The following is an 18,505-nucleotide window of genomic DNA, read 5'->3' as shown; positions in this document are numbered from 1 at the left end:
TTGAGGTTACTTAGAACCTCTTGGGGAAGTATCTTTAATTTGATTTTTAAAAGCTCTTTGAGATAATTATAGATTCACAGGAAGTTGCAAAAATAGCGTATAGGCCATGTGTACACTTCACCTAGCTTTTTCCTATGGTAACTCTCTTATATAATAAACTGTAGTATAACGTTAAAACTAGGAAGTTGACATTGGTATAATCTTCCCTTTATTTTGATTTTGATGCCTTTTCTCTTAAAATTATTTTGAGACTAAATTAGGGCTTGAAACAGAAAGTGTTGATATTTAATACTGAAAAAATAGTCTGAGGATGATACCAGCCTTCTAGCAACAGGACTATTCAGTTGTTTGACGTTTTAACCTACATTCTTAGGATTTTAGAACTAAAATCCTAAATACAATCCCGTTTAGTTCTCTACCTACTCACCAGTCAGTGATGATCCTTCACCACTGCCCTTTTGTAGTTCATTGTGTATGATAGTGTTCATTATCAAAATGTTCTTCCTTCCTATGAGATAAAATCTGTTCTCTGATAACTCCACACTCTATGGGGCATAAAGCTGATCGAGCTCCCATGCTAGCCTGTCAGATACCATTCCAGCTCCCTACTCCTTGGTCCTGTCTGCTGAGCTACCCCCATTTCTCTCAGCACTTTCCCATTTGTTAAGTCTCTCCCCGCCCCCAGTCTTTGAATCCCTTGTGTGAGCTTTTATCTCTAGGCATGTATTTTCAGTGTCCTGTTGTGAGGAAATTTGGATCGCTAAGTCATGAACTCCCATACCTCAGAAAGAGAAGTAGTTTGAAGTAGTCTTACATTTCTTTTTGTGGTGGGAACTTTTCCAGAAGAAGAAGAAAGGGACACAATACTCTGTACTATGCATAAATGGTATCTACCTTAAATTTTAGCCTTTGCTTTTTGGTGCCTGTAGGGGGAGCCCTTGATAACTGATTATTTTCAATAGCTTGGGAATAGATTCCAGGAGTTCAAGAAGCTTTCAGGTAATTTTGGCTTTCGGCCCACTTACCCCAGATTTCCAGAACAGTAACTTCCACAAGATGCTTCCACTGATGCTTGTCAATCACATATAGGAAGAGATTAGAGGATGAATGCCATTTATTAAATTTTTAAATTGTAGCTTGGCTTAAGGGCTAGGATGGATTATTTCAGCATGTGGAGGCTAGGCACAACCAGATAGACTCATTAGCCAAACCCATAAGCATGTATATACAAGATATTCACTCTGTTTATGTATTTGCGACTTTTTTCTTTGGAGGAAGAGAGTGGAGTTGAAGATATGAATCAACCTCTTGTTGATAGTCTTCTTTTTATGATAATGGTCATAAAGAAGGTAGGTGAAGACCCAATAAGAATGAAATCTGTATCACTTACTGAACTGTCGTGTCCTTGGCACCGGGCTACATGCTTTTCATACATTGGCAGAGGTTAAGTAACACACTCAAGCTCATACGGCTGGTCAGCCATTCATTGAGGATTTCGACCCACTCAGTCTGGCCCCAGAGTTGGCTTCCTTCCCAGTGTGGCTCTGCTGCCTCCCCCATGCAGATGCAGATGCTCAGCAAGCCATGCTGGTTTATTTGAGGGTCAACAGTTTCATGTGTTTAATAAGTGCAAGACACTTAGAATGATGTTCATGGGAATCCAACTACTAAATGAAGAATGGCGGAAGAATAAGAGTAGAAATGACTATTCCTACCAGATCTCTGTGGAACCTCCTGAGAAGCAGCATGGGAGATGTGGAAAATACTGAATTTGACCTCAGAAACTTTTAAGTGCTGTGTTCTGCTCTGCCGTGTGCTAGCTGTGCAACCTTGGGCAAGTCACTGCACCCATCTCCAAATCCCTGTCCTTACAGAGTTGTTACATGGATAATACTTGGGAAAGTATTTTCTAAACTCTTCACTGGTCTCCAAACTTAGATAATGTTTTTATTATGCCTGTCATCATTGACACCCTTTCTTTGCCACTCTGCTCTGGTTCACCTACCTGGACAAGCAGATGCAGGGAAACCAAAGGATCCTTAAAATACAGTGTATGGGGCAGCCCCGGTGGCCCAGCGGTTTGGCACCACCTTCGGCCCAGGGTGTGATCCTGGAGACCCGGGATCGAGTCCCATGTCGGGCTCTCTGCATAGAGCCTGCTTCTCCCTCTGCCTCTCTCTCTCTCTCTCTCTCTCTCTGTCTCTCACGAATAAATAAACAAAATCTTAAAAAAAAAATACAATGTATGGATAGCCTCTTTTTTTTTTTTTAATTACAAAAATGTTTTAAAAGGACTCCTTTTAGCAAATTACAGGATGTTTTGCTAAGGGAGATATCACAAAGTGGCCCTGCCTTAAGGACCCAGTTGACATTAAGCCATATGCCCAGGGCAATGTCTTCCTTCCACCTGGCCTTCCCTTCTAGGATTGCACATATATCACAAACTGCCTTCCTTGCCTGTGTGTGTAATCAGCAGGTCAGCCCCTTTCTCTCTCTGTCTCTTTTTTTTTTAATTTAAAGATTTTATTTATTAATGAGAGACAGAGAGAGGCAGAGACACAGGCAGAGGGAGAGGTGGGCTCCATGCATGGAGCCCAACGTGGAACTAGATCCCGGGACCCCAGGATCACGACCTGAGCTGAAGGCAGTGCCGAACTGCTGAGCCACCCAGGCTGCCCCAGCCCCTTTCTCATACATGATCCTCTTTAGTGTCCTTTCTTTTTGACCTTCTTTCTTGATTCTAGCCCAGATGCTTCAGGAAAATCCCTGCATTTCTTTTGTAAGAAGATAAAATTATAGTCATGCTGTGAAGTTATTCAGGTAAGTTATAACTCTATGACAGAGAAGAGGCAAATATAAGGATTAAAGCTCAATGAAATGTAACGAGTTTGTCTTTTTTTTTTTTTTTTTTTTTTGTTATTGTAAAATAAGGCTCCTAATATAGGTAGTCACCCAATGGCTCTCCAGCATCCTTTTTACTATACTGTCTGCCCCTTCTCTGCATTGTAGGTTAGAGCAGGTGCAGCTCACAGAGGATTCAGGATTTAGGTCAGTGTGTGTGACTGAACAGACACAAGAGAAGCCTTTTCAATGTCTAGAGGAGGTAAAAATTGAGTGATCCACTCAATCCACTCTATTTTTTGATGGAGGGGGCCATTTGTCCAATGAACTCACACCACACTAACCAATTAAATTTGAGCCAATGTGTTTTATGTTGTGCTGACAAAAAAGGTAGTATTGAATGTAACACAATGTTACCTATCTCTGCTGCCTTGTAGATCACTTAAGAATTCTATTCAGATTCTTCATGAATACATGCAATTCAAGACCTATAAAGCTTTTTTATTCAGTGTTAACAGTTTTTATTTTTAAAAATTACCTGCATGCTAAGTACTGAAGATCTGTCTAATAATTTTTCACATTGGTAGAGACTTTATGGTTTACAAAGCAATTTAAAATATGTTATCTCTTTTGGTATCTTAGCAACCCATTATGGGTTATTTTTGCTTCTGAGAGCTGAGTGTGGCACTTAACTGCTACTTAGAAAAAGGGTGGGCAAGCTATAATCTGAAGGCAGAGTTTGGCTCACCTTCTGTTTTTGTATAGCCTAAGAGCTAAGATTGGTCTTTAGGTTTTAAAAAGATTGTAAACAAAAATAAAAAACGAAGAAAAGAACATATGACAGACTGTGTGGCCTGCAGAGCTGAAAATACTTATCTGGCCCTTTGTAGAGAAAGTTTGTTGACCCTCATTTAGAACATTATTCCTCTGAAAAGATGTTTTGAATTTCAGAAAGATTATTTACAAATTAAGTTTTTGGGTTATCACATGCTTCTAAATCAGGGATTATCTGTGTTTTTTTAAAGGATAAAACCATGTGAAAAAAACTTATGAATATGACATAAATATTAAATATGTATTAACCTATTTATTTGTGTAAAATGAGGTTGTACAAATCGATATTTACACACATGTAGAAAATTTCTGGAAGGATAGATAAAAATATGTTAACAATAATTGCCTCTGGGAGTTGGTCTCTGGAGGCTCATTGAAGAAGGGAACTTCATTCTCTTCAGTATGTTGTGGATTTTTTTTTTAATCATGAGCACACATTATTTTTTTTATGTGGAGCATAAGGAGAGTAAAATGTCTTAAGTTAGATTTACATATCTGAATATAATGTCCTTCCCCCCACCCCAAGACAGGTAAATACAGTTAGAAACATTTTTACTTTTTCCTGGAACCCTCACATGTGGATCATAAAACCACAAACTATCCAGATCACACATCAGCTGTGGAGCTGAGCCAGTTTGAGGCAGGTAAATTGGCTGAGCCTGGACGGCTTGTCCCCAAGGGTGCACTGACATTTTCTGTTCTTCCATAGACTGGGTTTTGGGTAAGGCATAGTGCCTCCAGGCAAAAAACAGGCATCTATGTGGATGGTGTCACTGGCAGAGGGCTGAGCCATGAGGAGCACCTTAGCCCAGTACTCACCAAGTCTGCGCAGTTCATCCATCCTGGACTAAGGGATAGGTCTCTGCTTGTAGGATCCATTCACTCATCAGCTCCACCCACTGGTTCTCTGTCTACTTGCATTATTTAGTCACAAACTATGTGACTGGTGAGAATTGCTGTTCCTGAGTCCCCAGAGCTGGCCCTTATCCACTGTCAGAATGGAAGCTCAGTGAGCTTGGAAAAGCTTGGAGCTGGGGATCAGCTGTGTCATTTGGGTAAGGGGACTGTGCTGAGGTGGAGGTGGGCCAACTTGGAGGAAGACTGGGCTGTCGTGTTGGCAGGTGGCAGAGCAGAGCCTATGTAATGGGTGGGGTAGGGCTGTCAACGGATTTGGAGGCTCAGGCTCTGCTTGGGTTGGGGAGGAGTTGAGGTCTGAGAGGACTGGTAGAGCCAAGGCAGGACTGAGTCCCAGGGGGGTTAGGCAGGTTTTCCAGGGACCCCCTCATATCAGAACTGGAGATTTTTCTTCCTTATTTCTTTGCCTAATATCCTATGTTTGCCAAGATAAGAGGTCACAAGATGCCTTTAGTGTATAGTCAGACAACATGAATTACAAGGTGTTTGCAAATGACTATAAGGGGAAAAAACAATTGACATAAAATTGGAGAAGCCAAGCACAAAATGTCCACTGGGTCATAAGGTGGAAGAAGTTTGGTCATCAGAGCTTGCCCTCTCCTCCTCTTGGGAATACTTCTGCTACCACATGAACAAGCCTGGGTTAGCCTGCTGGATAATTAGAGATAAATGGCTGAGTCTCAGCTGACATTGAACCAGTCACCGCACATAACAAATGAAGCTATCCTGTATCATCTAGATCTGAGTTGTCCTAGACCAGAAAAACTGCCTAGCCAATACATAGAAGCATGGGCGGGCGGGGGGTGGGGTGGGTTATTTCAAGCTCTAATTTTAGGGTGATTAGTTAGCAAAAAGGTATTTAGCTACCACACTCTTGAGGGGAGAAGTAGAAATCTGGTTTATTTAACAAAGTCCTTAAATGTTGAAGGGGTCTTTAGGGTAGGACAGATTTTTGTGATAAAAGTAGTGAAAGAGTATATAATAGCTAATGTTTATCAAGCTCTATGGATCAGGTATGGAGCTATACATGGTTAACTCATTATGAGGAAAGATGATAGTATTATTTTCATTGTACATAGGAGCCCACAGGCACAGGGACAATTACTTTATAGCTAGGAGGAGGGAGGACTTAGAATATAAATTCAGAGTCTGTCAAACTGCGGAATCAACATTCTTAAATACTCACTTCAAGGTTTCTAGCTAAGAGATTCTACAAATGGTGTTCCATTAAAAACAACAACAACAACAACCAGAAAACCAAACTAAAACCAAGCTTGCCGCCTCATTCTCTCAAATCTCATCTCTGATTTCTGTATAAACATAGAGTAAACCTATGCATTTGTTTCTGCTGCCTGCTTAAATCCCAATAAATGACAGCAAAAAAGAGCAAATCAAACCCAAAGTAAGCAGAAGGAAAATAATGATCAAAGCAGCAATCAATGAAATAGAAAAAAAAAAAATAGAGGAAATCACTAAAACCAAAAGCTGATTCTTTCAGATCAATAAAATTGATAAACTTTTGGCCAGACTGATTAGAAAAAGAGAAGACAGGAATTAATATCAGAAAAGAGAGGTAACAGGACACCTGGGTGGCAAAGCGGTTAAGCGTCTGCCTTCATCTAGGGCATGATCCCAGGATCCAGGATCGAGTCCCACATCAGGCTCCCTCTGGGGAGCCTGCTTCTCCCTCTGCCTGTGTCTCTACCTCTCTCTTTCTGTGTCTCTCATGAATAAATAAATCTTAAAAAAAAAACAAAAAGAGAGGTAATACTTGTATAGATTCTACAGATAAAGGGAATATTATGAACGACTTTATGCCAATCAACTTTAAAAGTTAGATAAAATGAATAAAAAATAGCAAAGAAAAAAAATAGCAAAGATACCAGTTATCCAAATATACTTAGGTAGCCTGAATAGCTCTTGTATCAAATTGAAATTGGGTTTAAAAACCTTCTCAGGGCAGCCCTGGTGGCGCAGTGGTTTAGTGCCACCTGCAGCCTGGGGCATGGAGGTGACCCGGGATCGAGTCCCACATCAGGCTCCCTGCATGGAGCCTGCTTCTCCCTCTGCCTGTGTCTCTGTCTCTGTCTCTCTCTCCCTCTCCTTGTGTGTCTCACATTAATAAATAAAAATCTAAAAAAAAATTAAAATAAAAAAACCTCACACAGAAAACTTCAGATGTAGATGGCTTCACTGGGGAATTCTATCAGGAATTTTTTCTTCAAGGAAGAAAAAAAAATCTAAACACTTCCAAATAGGGAAAGGATTACTTTTCAACTCATTTTGTGAGCCCAAAATTACCTTGCTACCAAAACCAAATGTAAGTATTACATGAAAGAAAACTACAGACTAATATCTCTGAGCATAGTTGTAAAAGTTATAAACAGAATTTTAGGAAATGTAATCCAACAATATATTAAGAGATAATACATCATGACTGAGTGAAATTTATCCCAGGAATGTGTAGTTGGTTTAACATTAAAAGAACATCAATCAGGGCAGCCCTGGATGGCTCAGCGGTTTAGCGCCGCCTTCAGCCCAGGGGGTGATCCTGGAGTCCCATGTCTGGCTCCCTGCATGGAGCCTGCTTCTCCCTCTGCCTGTGTCTCTGCCTGGGATCAAGCCCTGAGTTGGGCTCCCTGCTCAGTGGGGAGTCTGCTGCTTCTCCTTCTCCCTCTCCCCCTCTCCTCACTCATGCTTGCTCACTCAAATAAAATCTTAAAAAAAAAAAATCATTTCAGTAGATGCAGAAAAAGCACTTGACCAAATCTAGTACCCATCCCTGGTTTAAAAAGACTCTCACAACTAGGAATGGAAGGGAACTTGTTCAGTCTGATAAAGGGCATCTACAAAACATCTACAGCCAACTTCATACTTAATGGTGAAAGACTGAATGCTTTCTACCCTGGTTTCAAGAACAAAACAAGGATGTATACACACACCACTTCAATATTGTGCTGGAGGTACTAGCAAAGGCAGTTAGGCAAGAAGAAGAAAAGGCATACAGATTTGGAAAAAGAAAAATAATTTTCCTTATTTACAAATAACATCTGAAGAAATTCTAAAAAAAAAAAAAAGAGCCACTAGAACTAATAAATGCATTTGACAAAGTCATGGAATATAAGGTCAAAAAGCAACAATAAAACTTATTCTCTAGGGGATCCCTGGGTGGCTCAGCGGTTTAGCACCTGCCTTCAGCCCAGGGCGTGATCCTGGAGTTCCAGGATCAAGTCTTGCGCCCGGCTCCCTGCCTGGAGCCTGCTTCTCCTTCTGCCTCTCTCTCTGTCATGAATGAATAAATAAAATCTTTTAAAAAAATGTATTCTCTTGACGGGATGAGCACTGGGTGTTATTCTGTATGTTGGCAAATTGGACACCAATAAAAATAAATTTATTAAAAAATAAAAAAGTTTATTCTCTATATATTAGTAATGAGCAAGTAAACTTTAAATAAAAGTGCCATTTACATAAAAGTATGAATTACATAGGGATAAAATTTATCAAAATGTATGAATGTGCACAAAATTATAGGACATTGGTGAGAAATTGAAGAAATGGAGATATCTACAACATGAATCAGAGGACATAGTATTCTTAAGATATCCATTCTCTTCAGATTGATTTATAGATTGAAGGAAATTAAGTAGGCAGGCTATCTTAGGAAAGGGGCGCTCCAGTGGGAAAACCCTGATGCTGGCTTTACATTTCTACCTTCAATATGAGCTTCAATTCATCAGCAAGCTGCTCTTTAAGGTTTGGCAGTTCCAGATCTTGGGCAACCAACACTTAGGGTGAGGGCAATACGTGGTCACTAGAGCCCCTTGGCCACTCAGACATTTATTTCTGAGCATCTCTCAGCTTCGTGTCTCTCAGAACATCAGATTATGATTTAGCAGCTGGAGTCTTCTTGGGCTTCACTATCTCCCTGGACTATTTCACCCTTGAAGGAATCTCTAAATCCCCAATATCTTTTTCCTAAAGTGGAGACTCCTAGAAGATGCTCTCCTCTGTGGTCATCTGTTCCAGACACTCCTCCCCTGTTCTCTGCCTCTGGAGCACTGCTCCTCCATAGCTAGAGTCTATTGGTACACAACTCTACTTTTCTCCCTTGGGTCATGTCCCACCATCATTTGGCTGGAGGTGACTCTGGACTGTCTCTCGTGTCTTCCATACAGTCACACTTTGTCCATGATGATGGACAGAAGTTTGTTTCCTCTTCTCCTTGGACTAAGGGTCCTGTGGGAACCATGACCAACATCACAGGGCCCTCTGGTCTCCTTGCTCACACTGAGAGGTCAGAGAAAAGACCATGCAGGGTGGGAACTGCATTTTTTTGTGATCAACTTCCTCTTGACCTGTGCAATGAATGGTTTCTTTCTAAGAGCTAATAAGCAAACTTGGCTTAGCCATCCCTGAAGCATGGGTAGCTAAGAGAGAAAAGAAGACCAGGGAAGAAACCATGATTAGGTCTCTATCAATTTAACTTTATGGATTCAAGGACCTTGAATCTACCTAGGTAGATATATATATCTAACCATATAACCTAGGTTTCTAGTGCTTATCTAATGCCTGGATCATGGAAGGAAAGCTTCCAAGAGGTATTCAGGCAGTGTTCCTGATTTATGAAGATGCCAAATTTCTAGTTTCCTATTAACTATAATACTTTGAGGAGGGGGAAGTTGGCAATAAGCCATGAACTACATACATTCTACAAGGGCTCCTACCAGAGATATCTACCCAACTTTTGTCAAAGTGAATCCTTGGGGTGTTTTCCAATTGCCCTGGAACCCCTTGATGAGTCATTCCCTGAGTGACATACCAAGTCACTTTCTGTCTCCTCAAAATCAGACCCTAGACTCCTCATGGGGTAGCTTTCTAAATATTAGACTATTGGTCAGGGGGCATTTCCTATGCTCCATACTCTTTGCAGGTCATTCCCTAGCTGGAACTTTGCCAGACCCCTCACATGGAAACTTCCTGGGTGCCTCAGTGTCATCTGGGCTAGATCCTTCCCTGCTGCTTTGGCATCTATGACAGAGGATTGTGAAGGTCCGCATTTGCCCTTTGGCCAAGTAGCCCCTGCTAGTTTTCCCTGAGGCTGTATCTGTGCCAGATGGGCTCAGTGCTGGATGAAGCTTTCAAAGATGGTGCTCCAGCTGCCCCCAGATCTCGCTAGGAAATTCTCCATCAAGGATGGAGCCTGGCACTTGAGACAGAGAGGCCCCTGTACTGTTATACTGAGGAGTGTTGAGAGCCAGAAGATTAAAGATATCCTAAGATCTTTGGAGCAAAAGAGGACAAACATCACAAATGTTCCAGCTGCTTCTACAATAAGTGCCAATCCAGGGATTGAATTTCCCTTAGGTGAAGATTGTGCTTCATCCTGGGGTCTAGGAAAGGACACTCTACAGGACGTAACTGGGGGGTGAGAGAGTGGGAGAGATGTTGAAGGGGAACTAGGGTAGAGACCAAAGTCAGTGGGGATTCTTTAGCCTATATGAACTGGACTCATTAGAGAACCCACTAAAGACAGACCCTTGTGGGGATCAACTGTGTCTAAAGACCAGGACATAGTCCCAAGGACTCATGAACAGAGGGGAGACCCTGGGAAAGCTGGTTCCACTTCTGCTGCAAAGAGCCTCCCACACCCCTCCAGTGTTTGGGGTTTGGGAACCGAGGACTATGCAGTTGCTCTGGTTTATCTCTGTTACTCCACAAGGGCTGGAAGCCTTCAGTGTTCTGTGTGTCCGCCAGGAGTCCCAGAAGATTTCACTGATGTGCTTCAATTGTTTAGGAAGCATCCCTCCTCCTATTCTTTCTCCTCCATAATCTGGAAATTCATTCCTTTTGTGACTTGTGTGTTCAGAAGCTCCAAGACTAAGGGGGAGAGGCTACTACCTCAATGCACCTGTTTGCGGAGTCCCCCAAAGACAGGCCTCTGAGAGAGAGGAGGGCTCAGGCAGAGAAGATGTGAGGGAGCAACATCTCCAGCCTCCCCAAACATCAAAAGATCAGCCTCTGTAGTCACTCTATCCTGACTCTCCCAGCAGGGATCTTGCTGCCCTCATTAAGAAGCTGGCCTGGGGGCTATACAAGATAAGAGATACAAGCTGCAGCAGGAGCAGAGTGGGGATGGGGGCCCAGCAAGCCTGGCAGGAGTCACATTCCCCTACATCACTGGTTTCAGGACACTTCTTTCTCATGCAAGGGCTTTCTTTCACATTACCTTCCCTTTAGGTTTATGCTCACGCTCACATGACAAGTTCGGCTGCAGTGGGGCCCTCGAATCACATAGGCCATGCTAGAACTAGAGGTACAGAAAAAAGAAGAGATTCATCGATACCTGCTTTTCCAAAGAACAAGCAGGTCCCATGTCCCATGAACTCCTTTCTGGCAGGCTCTCCAACCTGAGACACCAGGAGACTGTCACAATGTGATGAAGGGAGGAACAAAGGAATCTTCTTAGGAGTATGAGTAAAATGGTCCTATGGGAAAGGCTCTTGGAACACTGACCTCTGAGAGCCCCAAGCATTCCTGTACAAGATCAGTCAGTGACGGGGTAGCCCGGGTGGCTCAGTGGTTTGGCGCCGCCTTCAGTCCAGAGCCTGATCCTAGAGACCCAGGATCAAGTCCCACGTCAGGCTGCCTGCAGGGAGCCTGCTTCTCCCTCTGCCTGTGTCTCTGCGCCTCTCTCTGTGTGTGTCTCTCATGAATAAATAAATAAATAACCATTAAAAAAAAAGATCAGTCAGTGACAACTGACAGGCTCAAGTATGGAATAGCGCTTTTTACTTTATCCCATCAGATCCTCATAATCACTCTGTGGGGTTTGCAGGCCAAGTGGATCTCAACGAGAAATATGAGCCTTAGTAAAGTTAAACAATTTTCCCAAATCAGGACCCAAAAGGCCAGCCTCCAGAGAGCCCTACCACTGCACCTCACACCGCCACCTAGTGGGCAAGACCTACTGGCCAGCTCCATCACTCTTTGATTCCCATGGATGGGCCTAGCAGGGAACCCAAAAAATTCTAGGTCTGACTCCTTACTAGGAGTCTCCTTGCTGAGAGCTTTGCTTTCGGAGAGGGATGGGCTCTAGCAGCTGACTTCCTCGGAGACTGTAGACCTGGGTCTCATGGAAAGGAGAGACTAAGTTTAACTCTTGAGAGATCTGGACCAAACAGGCAGAAACTTACCTGCAAATGCTCCCCCTTTGCTCCTCTTCTTCCCTCTGCATTGATGCTGAAAGACAAGAGACAAATGAGGGGCTTGGACTCATTCTCTTTCCTCTCAAGGCAGATCATTATCCATGGATAATCTCTCCACAATGCATTACTGGAGCTTTGTGTTCCTTCCCTTTTATTCATTTGCAAAGTGAATAAAAGTATTTTCTATTTACTTTCCCTTTTTTTGAAAACCTCAGAGAAGGGTTTTCAGTTGATTTTCTTTAATTAGCAGGCCTCTTCTGAAGAAGGACACAAAATATCAAATGGCATGTGCTCCAGAAGGTAGGATTCTGCTCCCTGAGGACAGCATTAGGGCTCCAGCACCTGACTAAAAACTCTCAGAGGTTCAGCATTGCTATTCAGATTAGCCCTCACACTTAGGAGAGTCCAGGTTGACAAACCTAGATGAGAAGGTGACCGGTCAACAAATGTTGAAGACTCTGTTCCCCAGGTTCTCTGAACTCTCTGAATAATTCAACCCATGGCATGACTGGGGTTTCCCCCCAGAACACCTTACAACATCCAGATAGGTGGTCTGTGGGTATTGGATAGGAACCCTCATCTCTAGCCCTTCCTTGTCGACAAGAGTGATTCTCTCAACTTTCCTGAGAGTTTCCATCTCAGTTGTCTCTCTGGGCCAACATAATTGATTTAGAAAAGTGGGAAGATGGATAGGAAAAAAAAAAAAAAAAGACTTGATCCATGCTAGGAGCTGGTTGTCAGATTCCCTAGGGTAGTGGTTTAGGGGGAGACAAGGAGTTTAAGGTAAACTCCTAGCCTCTCAGCCCAAGAGACTCCTTAACCCTCCAGCCCTTTCTAATTCCACCTCCCTCTATGCCTTCCTATTCTCCAGTTCCATCTTTTCATCATGTGAGTTGTGTACCTCCTCATACTATTTCCTATTCCTCCCACCCAGAACCTAGATACTAACTGAGTCCTTCTTTATGCCTTAGAGAGCTCAGCTTGACCTCCACCACTTCCACAGCCTTTGAAGGCCTAGGGTTGTCCTGGAAATTTCAGGGATTCACACTGGAGTCTTTAACTCCAGTGCATAATATGTTTTTGTCTTGCATCAACACAGGCATACACCTCATCCCACCCCCTTCAGTATTCCCAGAAAAATGCACTTTCATATAATAGAACTAGTGAGCAGTGCAGCCTTTGCTAAAGCCAGTGCAGGAGTGACCAGAGGGAAACCCATAGCACACACCATGAAAAACCACTTCAAAATACTCTCTGATTAATTATTTTCCTCCTAAATTCCCTTTTGTGTTGCTGTGCCCCTGAGCGCTCTCAACTCTCCCTCCTCCACCCATCCAGCATCCCACCCTGCTGTTCCTTTTGCCTCTCTCCCAGGGTCACCCCCTTCCCCATATGGTGATTCTTCTCCCTTATCTTACAGAGCAATCCCCTCTCCCCAGGTCCTGCCCCAGCCTGCACACCTAAACCCATCTTGACTTGAGGAGTAGGAGAGGCCTTTTCTTTAAGATGTTCCAACTTTTAAAGGGAACTTTAGAGTTATTATGAAAATATATTTGGTTAATTTTGAATCTTGCCTATACTTATTCTAAGAAGAGTTTCTTGGGCAGCCCGGGAGGCTCAGCCGTTTGGCGCCGCCTTCAACCCAGGGTGTGATCCTGGAGACCCGGGATTGAGTCCCACGTCGGGCACCCTGTGTGGAGCCTGCTTCTCCCCCTGCCTGTGTCTCTGCCTCTCTCTCTCTCTCTGTCTCTCATGAGTAAATATATAAAATCTTAAAAAAAAAAAAGTTTCTTGATTTCTCTTGTCTATTTTCTATATTTTTACCAAAATCCCTATTGAAATCTTAATATTTTGAGGTCATATATTTCATATCACTATTCAATTTTTTCTTTTTATGGTAAATTATATAAAATGTATGATTCGATGAGTTATGACACATACATATACCGGTGAAACAATCACCGGTAAATGTATGTGTCAAGATCTAGAAGATGAGCAAATCTACTAATTTTCTTTTTTTTAAGTGATATTTTATTTTGGGGCACCTAGGTGGCTCAGTAGTTGAGTATCAGCTTTTGGCTTAGGGCGTGACCCCAGTCTGGGGATCGAGTTCCAAATCAGGCTCCTCGTGAGGCGCCTGCTTCTCCCTCTGCCTATGTCTCTGCCTCTCTCATGAATAAACAAATAAAATATTTTTTTAAAAGTGATATTTTATTATTTTAAATATTTTATTTATTGAGAGAGAGCATGAGCAGGGGGCAGGGTAGGTGGACAAGCAGACTCCCCACTGAGCAGGGAGCCTGACATGGGGCTGAATCCGAGGACCCTGGGATCAAGACCTGAGCTAAAGTCAGATGCTTAGCTGACTGAGCCACCCAGGAGCCCCTCTTTTATTATTTTTTAAGATTTTATTTTATATATATATATATATATATATATATATATATGTATATATATATATTTAAGATTTTACTTATTTATTCATGAGAGGACAGAGAGAGAGAGAGAGACAGAGACAGAGACACAGGCAGAGGGAGAAGCAGGCTCCATGCAGGGAGCCCAAGGTGGGACTCGATCCCAGGTCTCCAGGATCACACCTTGGATTGAAGGCAGCGCTAAACTGCTGAGCCACCTGGGGTGCCCTAAGATTTTATTTTTCAGTAATCTTTATACCCAGTGTGGGGCTCAAACTCACGAGATCAAGATCAAGAATCATATGCTCTTCCGACTGAGCCAGCCAGGTGCCCCTCAACAAATTTTCTAATGAAAAAATTAGTTCTAGTCAAAGTCCAATTGGAAAGAAAAAGTCCAACTGAAGACTCATGATAAACTGACCAGATTCATATGAAATTGAGGAAGTATGACTTTTTAGACTCCAAAGGTGTGGGGCTGGAATACACAGTCTTACAGTAGGTCATTGGGACTGATGGTTAGTGGGCCCACTGCTACTTCCACCTCTTGATTCCCAGGCCATCTATCGTTCCTCTTGAGGGCACACCACCATTTAGGGGTCTCTGATTTAATGAATACACTGTATCTTGAAGGATAATACTCTATCCTTTCAGGGTGTTGCCTTAGAGATGGTACCTTGGGCCCTTAGAAGGGCATTTCAGCATTCTATGAGGCTAGCTCCTCCGGGTGCAATATGTGATATCAAGCAGTTCATCCCATGACCATGCGCTCATTCCCATATCTTGTCTACTATGAAGTGAATCCCCTGGTCATATGCTATGCTCAGTGGGATTCCATGCCTGTGATCAGGCAATCCTTATGACTGTAGGGGGTCAAAAGTAACAGAATGAAGATAATGGAAATCATATAGAGAAAAGAGAGATTGTCAATGTACAATAATAGGCAAAGGGAAAGAAAAAAGGATTTTGTAGAATCAGAAAGTTAATCTGCTTCCAAAGTCTGTAAATTCTGGAAAATTCCTAAGAATCCTCAGTCTGAAGTCTCCTAATGGAATGGATGTCTTGTAGTCAAGAGAAAGTGATGTATGGTTTTTCAGTTGGCAAGCATGTATCCAAGGATTAATACTTTTCAGTTTTATGCTCAAGGGCAGTTTTCCTTGACGTCTTTTTGAGAATAAAAATCTCCATGTTTCGGATTATATAGACACTGCTAAGGTGGGTGTTTGGCAATTTATAAAAATAAAGCAAAAAAAATTTCATCCACCTTTCCCTCTTGCATGTCTGTTTCTCCCACCAAATTGGCCCAAGGATGAGAGCCATTTCTTAATCATATCTATCTTCCTTTGTCTTCTCCAGAGACCCACATAGGGCCAGGTGCAGATAAATATTTAGGAGAAAATGTTGAACAGAATGGCATTGTGCCCACCTTGCTTGCAGTGGGCTCGCTCTCAACTAGCAGCTGCTCATTCTTCCCGCGTGTCCAGCCTGGTGGATCTGTGCTGTGGCATGCACTTCTTGAGTCCTGAGAGACTGGCCAGATTCCAGGGCAGTACTCACTGCTTGATGAAGCCAGAAGAATGCCTGAAGCAGATGAGCACATTCCCATCCAGTGTGCAAATAGTAGTGAAATCACTGTAACTTCCTGGGGGGAGTCAAACGCCATGACCCCAACCCCAGCAGGAAGATGCTGGTGGATACATTAATAGAAAGATTTTCCAGAATGAGGAGTCCTTGAATCTTACTCTATCCAGGGTCATTACCACTGGAGTGCAGCTTTATTTTTTCCTTTGACTTGAACCTGGTGAGACTGCATTTGTAAGAAAATGTTTTCTGATATCCTCACTTGCTCAATGGTGGAATGGCTGCCGTGGGAAGTTATGAGTTCCCTGCCTGGGGTGCTGGATAACTAACTAATTGGCAGAGATGTGGTGGAGGTGGAGAGGACTCCCAGCCCCAAGATGCTATGAGTCCCATTGTCCCCAGGAGGCTGCCAGAGGTATGCAATCTGATGCGGATTTCATAATGCAGTTTTGAGGTTAGTGATGCAAGTTCATTCAGGAGAAAACTGTGGCTGGTGAGACCGACCCCAGGCTGTTACTGGGGCTCAAAGGGCCTGACTCAAGCTTCATATCCTCTGCCAGCATTTCACAGAGAAGAGATGTTGTCTCTGGTTCTTCTTCCTCTGCTCATTCCCTGAAGGCAGGTGACTGGTCTTCAGCCCTTCTCACTTCATTCCGCACAACCCCCCTGGGAAATCTCAACCACACCCCTGACTTCAGCCCCTACCTCTGTAATGATAAATCCTAACGCTGTGTCTCCAGCCTTGACCTCATCCCTTAGCAACAGACCCATCTAACAAACAGTTTCTTGAACATCTCCATCTTGTCATCCTACATCATAAACACAATGTGTCCCAAATTAGGATGGTTTCTCCTGCCTTCAAGCCTGACACTCTTCACCCAACCAGCCACCCCCATACAGAAACTCCATCTCCCTCTTAAGTCCACTTCTACCTTGCATTCATGTTCTGTGCGTACTACACTTTCAGTGTCTCTTTTTATCAGCCTGTTTTACTCCAGTTCTATGGACACTCAATGGTCCTTTTGTGCCAGCTTCCTCTTTTTTAACCACACTCGTGCTGCTGCCAGAGTGACTATCCTTCAGCGTAGGTGGGATCATGTCACTCCCCTCCAAACAAGAATAAAACATAAAAACTGACAATATCAAGTGTTGGCAAGGATAAAGAGCCACCAGAACTCCTATGCATTTTTGGTGGGAGTGTAAATGGACAGAACAGCTTTGGAAAACTAATAGTATCTATTCATATAGATATTTGCATATCCTATGACCCTATAGTTCTACTATTGAATAGGTACCCAACAAATGTACATCCATAAAAGCACCAAAGGACATGTGCAATGAGATTTACAGCTCCTATCTGGAAACTAAACAATGCTTGTTAGCAATTATAATTCATTCATATAATGGAATATTAGCAATGATAAAGAAAAAACTACACTTATATATAGCAACATGACAAGTCTTGAAAACATTATATTGAGTGAAAGAAGCCAAATGCAAGAAAATAGGGAAAACTAGTTTATGATGTTAAAGTCAGGATAGTGGTTTCTCTTGGGTAGTTCCTGAAAGGGGGGGCAACAGGGATTTTGAGAGTTTTAGTAATGAGCTGTTTCTTTAGCTGGGTGATGTTTACATAGGTGTGGTCAGTTTGTGAAAATGTTTACAATTTTCTATATATATGCCGTATTTCAAAAAAAGTTTACTAGAACACCCCCAATCACATATACACCAAAAAAAAAATTGCTTCCATGTTTCTGGTACCCAGAGGAAACATTTCCAAGTCCTCGCAGAACATTCAGTGTTCTCAGTGGTATGACCCAGTCTACCAAGCACCTCCTTCCCACCTGTGTCCTAACCTTAGTCTACCAGGCCACCTCCTTCCCACCTGTGTCATGTGTGTCATCCACACTAGGTCACTCCTTGATCTCCTCACATATTCCTGTGCTCATGCTTTTGCAGTTTCTTCTGCCTAGAATATCTTTCTTTATCTGGCTTTTGGCTGAAAATGCCACATCCTCTGTGAGGCCTTCCTTGATTTCTCAGACCACACAGATCTTTCCTAGTGTTGCATTCACATGGCAATCTGCTTTCCTTCTCTCACAGCTCTTAGCTCCCTCTTGCATGTGTTTCCTTGACTGGAGATAAAGCCTCAAAGTGGTAGAAACAGTATCTTATTCATCTTTGTGAAGCCGCTTGGGGCCAGTGCTGTGTCTGCTACAGTGCTTGAGCTAACAAATGCTTGACAAAGAATTGTGTGCTCTGAGTTAAGCCACAGTTTGTACTGCCAGAAAGCCAAGACATCCAGCATGCCTGCAAAAAAGTTTTTGCCAAGAGCCAAGTCCCTTTGGAAGTAAACACATCCTGCAGTCCTTTATTGGCTGCTGACAGCCAAGTAGATGTAAATACGTTGTGCAGTATTGTGGGCGTGTCCAATTAGACTTGGTGAGACCCAGCAGCCCCACTAACATGAATAAGCCGTGCAAATATGTGGTTAATGACCATGTCGCTCCGTGTCAATTCTTAATCCCAGATAATTAGCAGATAGATAATTGGTAGAAGAATGGAAGGTGCTGATGGATGTCCCATCACTTGGGTGAAGCTAATGATCCTCTGTGGATTAAGACCCACCCTCTGTAAGTGTTGATGTCTCCTATTTGAAATGCTCCTTTTGAAAGGGCCTAGATCCAAGAAGAGGTGTCAGGAACTCCAGAGCGGGAA

General features: G+C 42.8%; 1 protein-coding gene across 4 annotated transcripts in view; it reads right to left on the bottom strand.

The window, feature by feature from the left end:
• LOC144322502 (uncharacterized) overlaps nucleotides 1–16,529 on the bottom strand; it is a 34,855-nt gene extending 18,326 nt beyond the window's left edge. For 2 of the 4 annotated variants that reach the window (XM_077912638.1, XM_077912640.1), the window contains exons 1-2: nucleotides 15,633–16,529; nucleotides 11,784–11,829 (exon numbers count right to left, since the gene is read on the bottom strand). In XM_077912638.1, the coding sequence (XP_077768764.1) occupies nucleotides 11,784–11,829; nucleotides 15,633–15,869 (283 nt within the window). In that variant the 5' untranslated portion in view covers nucleotides 15,870–16,529. Of the gene's footprint in view, nucleotides 1–8,047; nucleotides 10,898–11,783; nucleotides 11,830–14,882 lie in introns of those variants that run through there. The other 2 variants (XR_013388140.1, XM_077912639.1) reach the window with 2 other exon arrangements.
• Between the last annotated feature and the right edge of the window lie 1,976 nt (nucleotides 16,530–18,505).

This window comes from Canis aureus, chromosome 10 (assembly GCF_053574225.1).
Source record: "Canis aureus isolate CA01 chromosome 10, VMU_Caureus_v.1.0, whole genome shotgun sequence".
In the NCBI taxonomy this organism is placed as follows: Eukaryota; Metazoa; Chordata; class Mammalia; order Carnivora; family Canidae; genus Canis; species Canis aureus.
The sequence above is the reverse complement of the archived record's forward strand: the minus strand, read 5'-3'. Positions and strand labels throughout refer to the sequence as shown.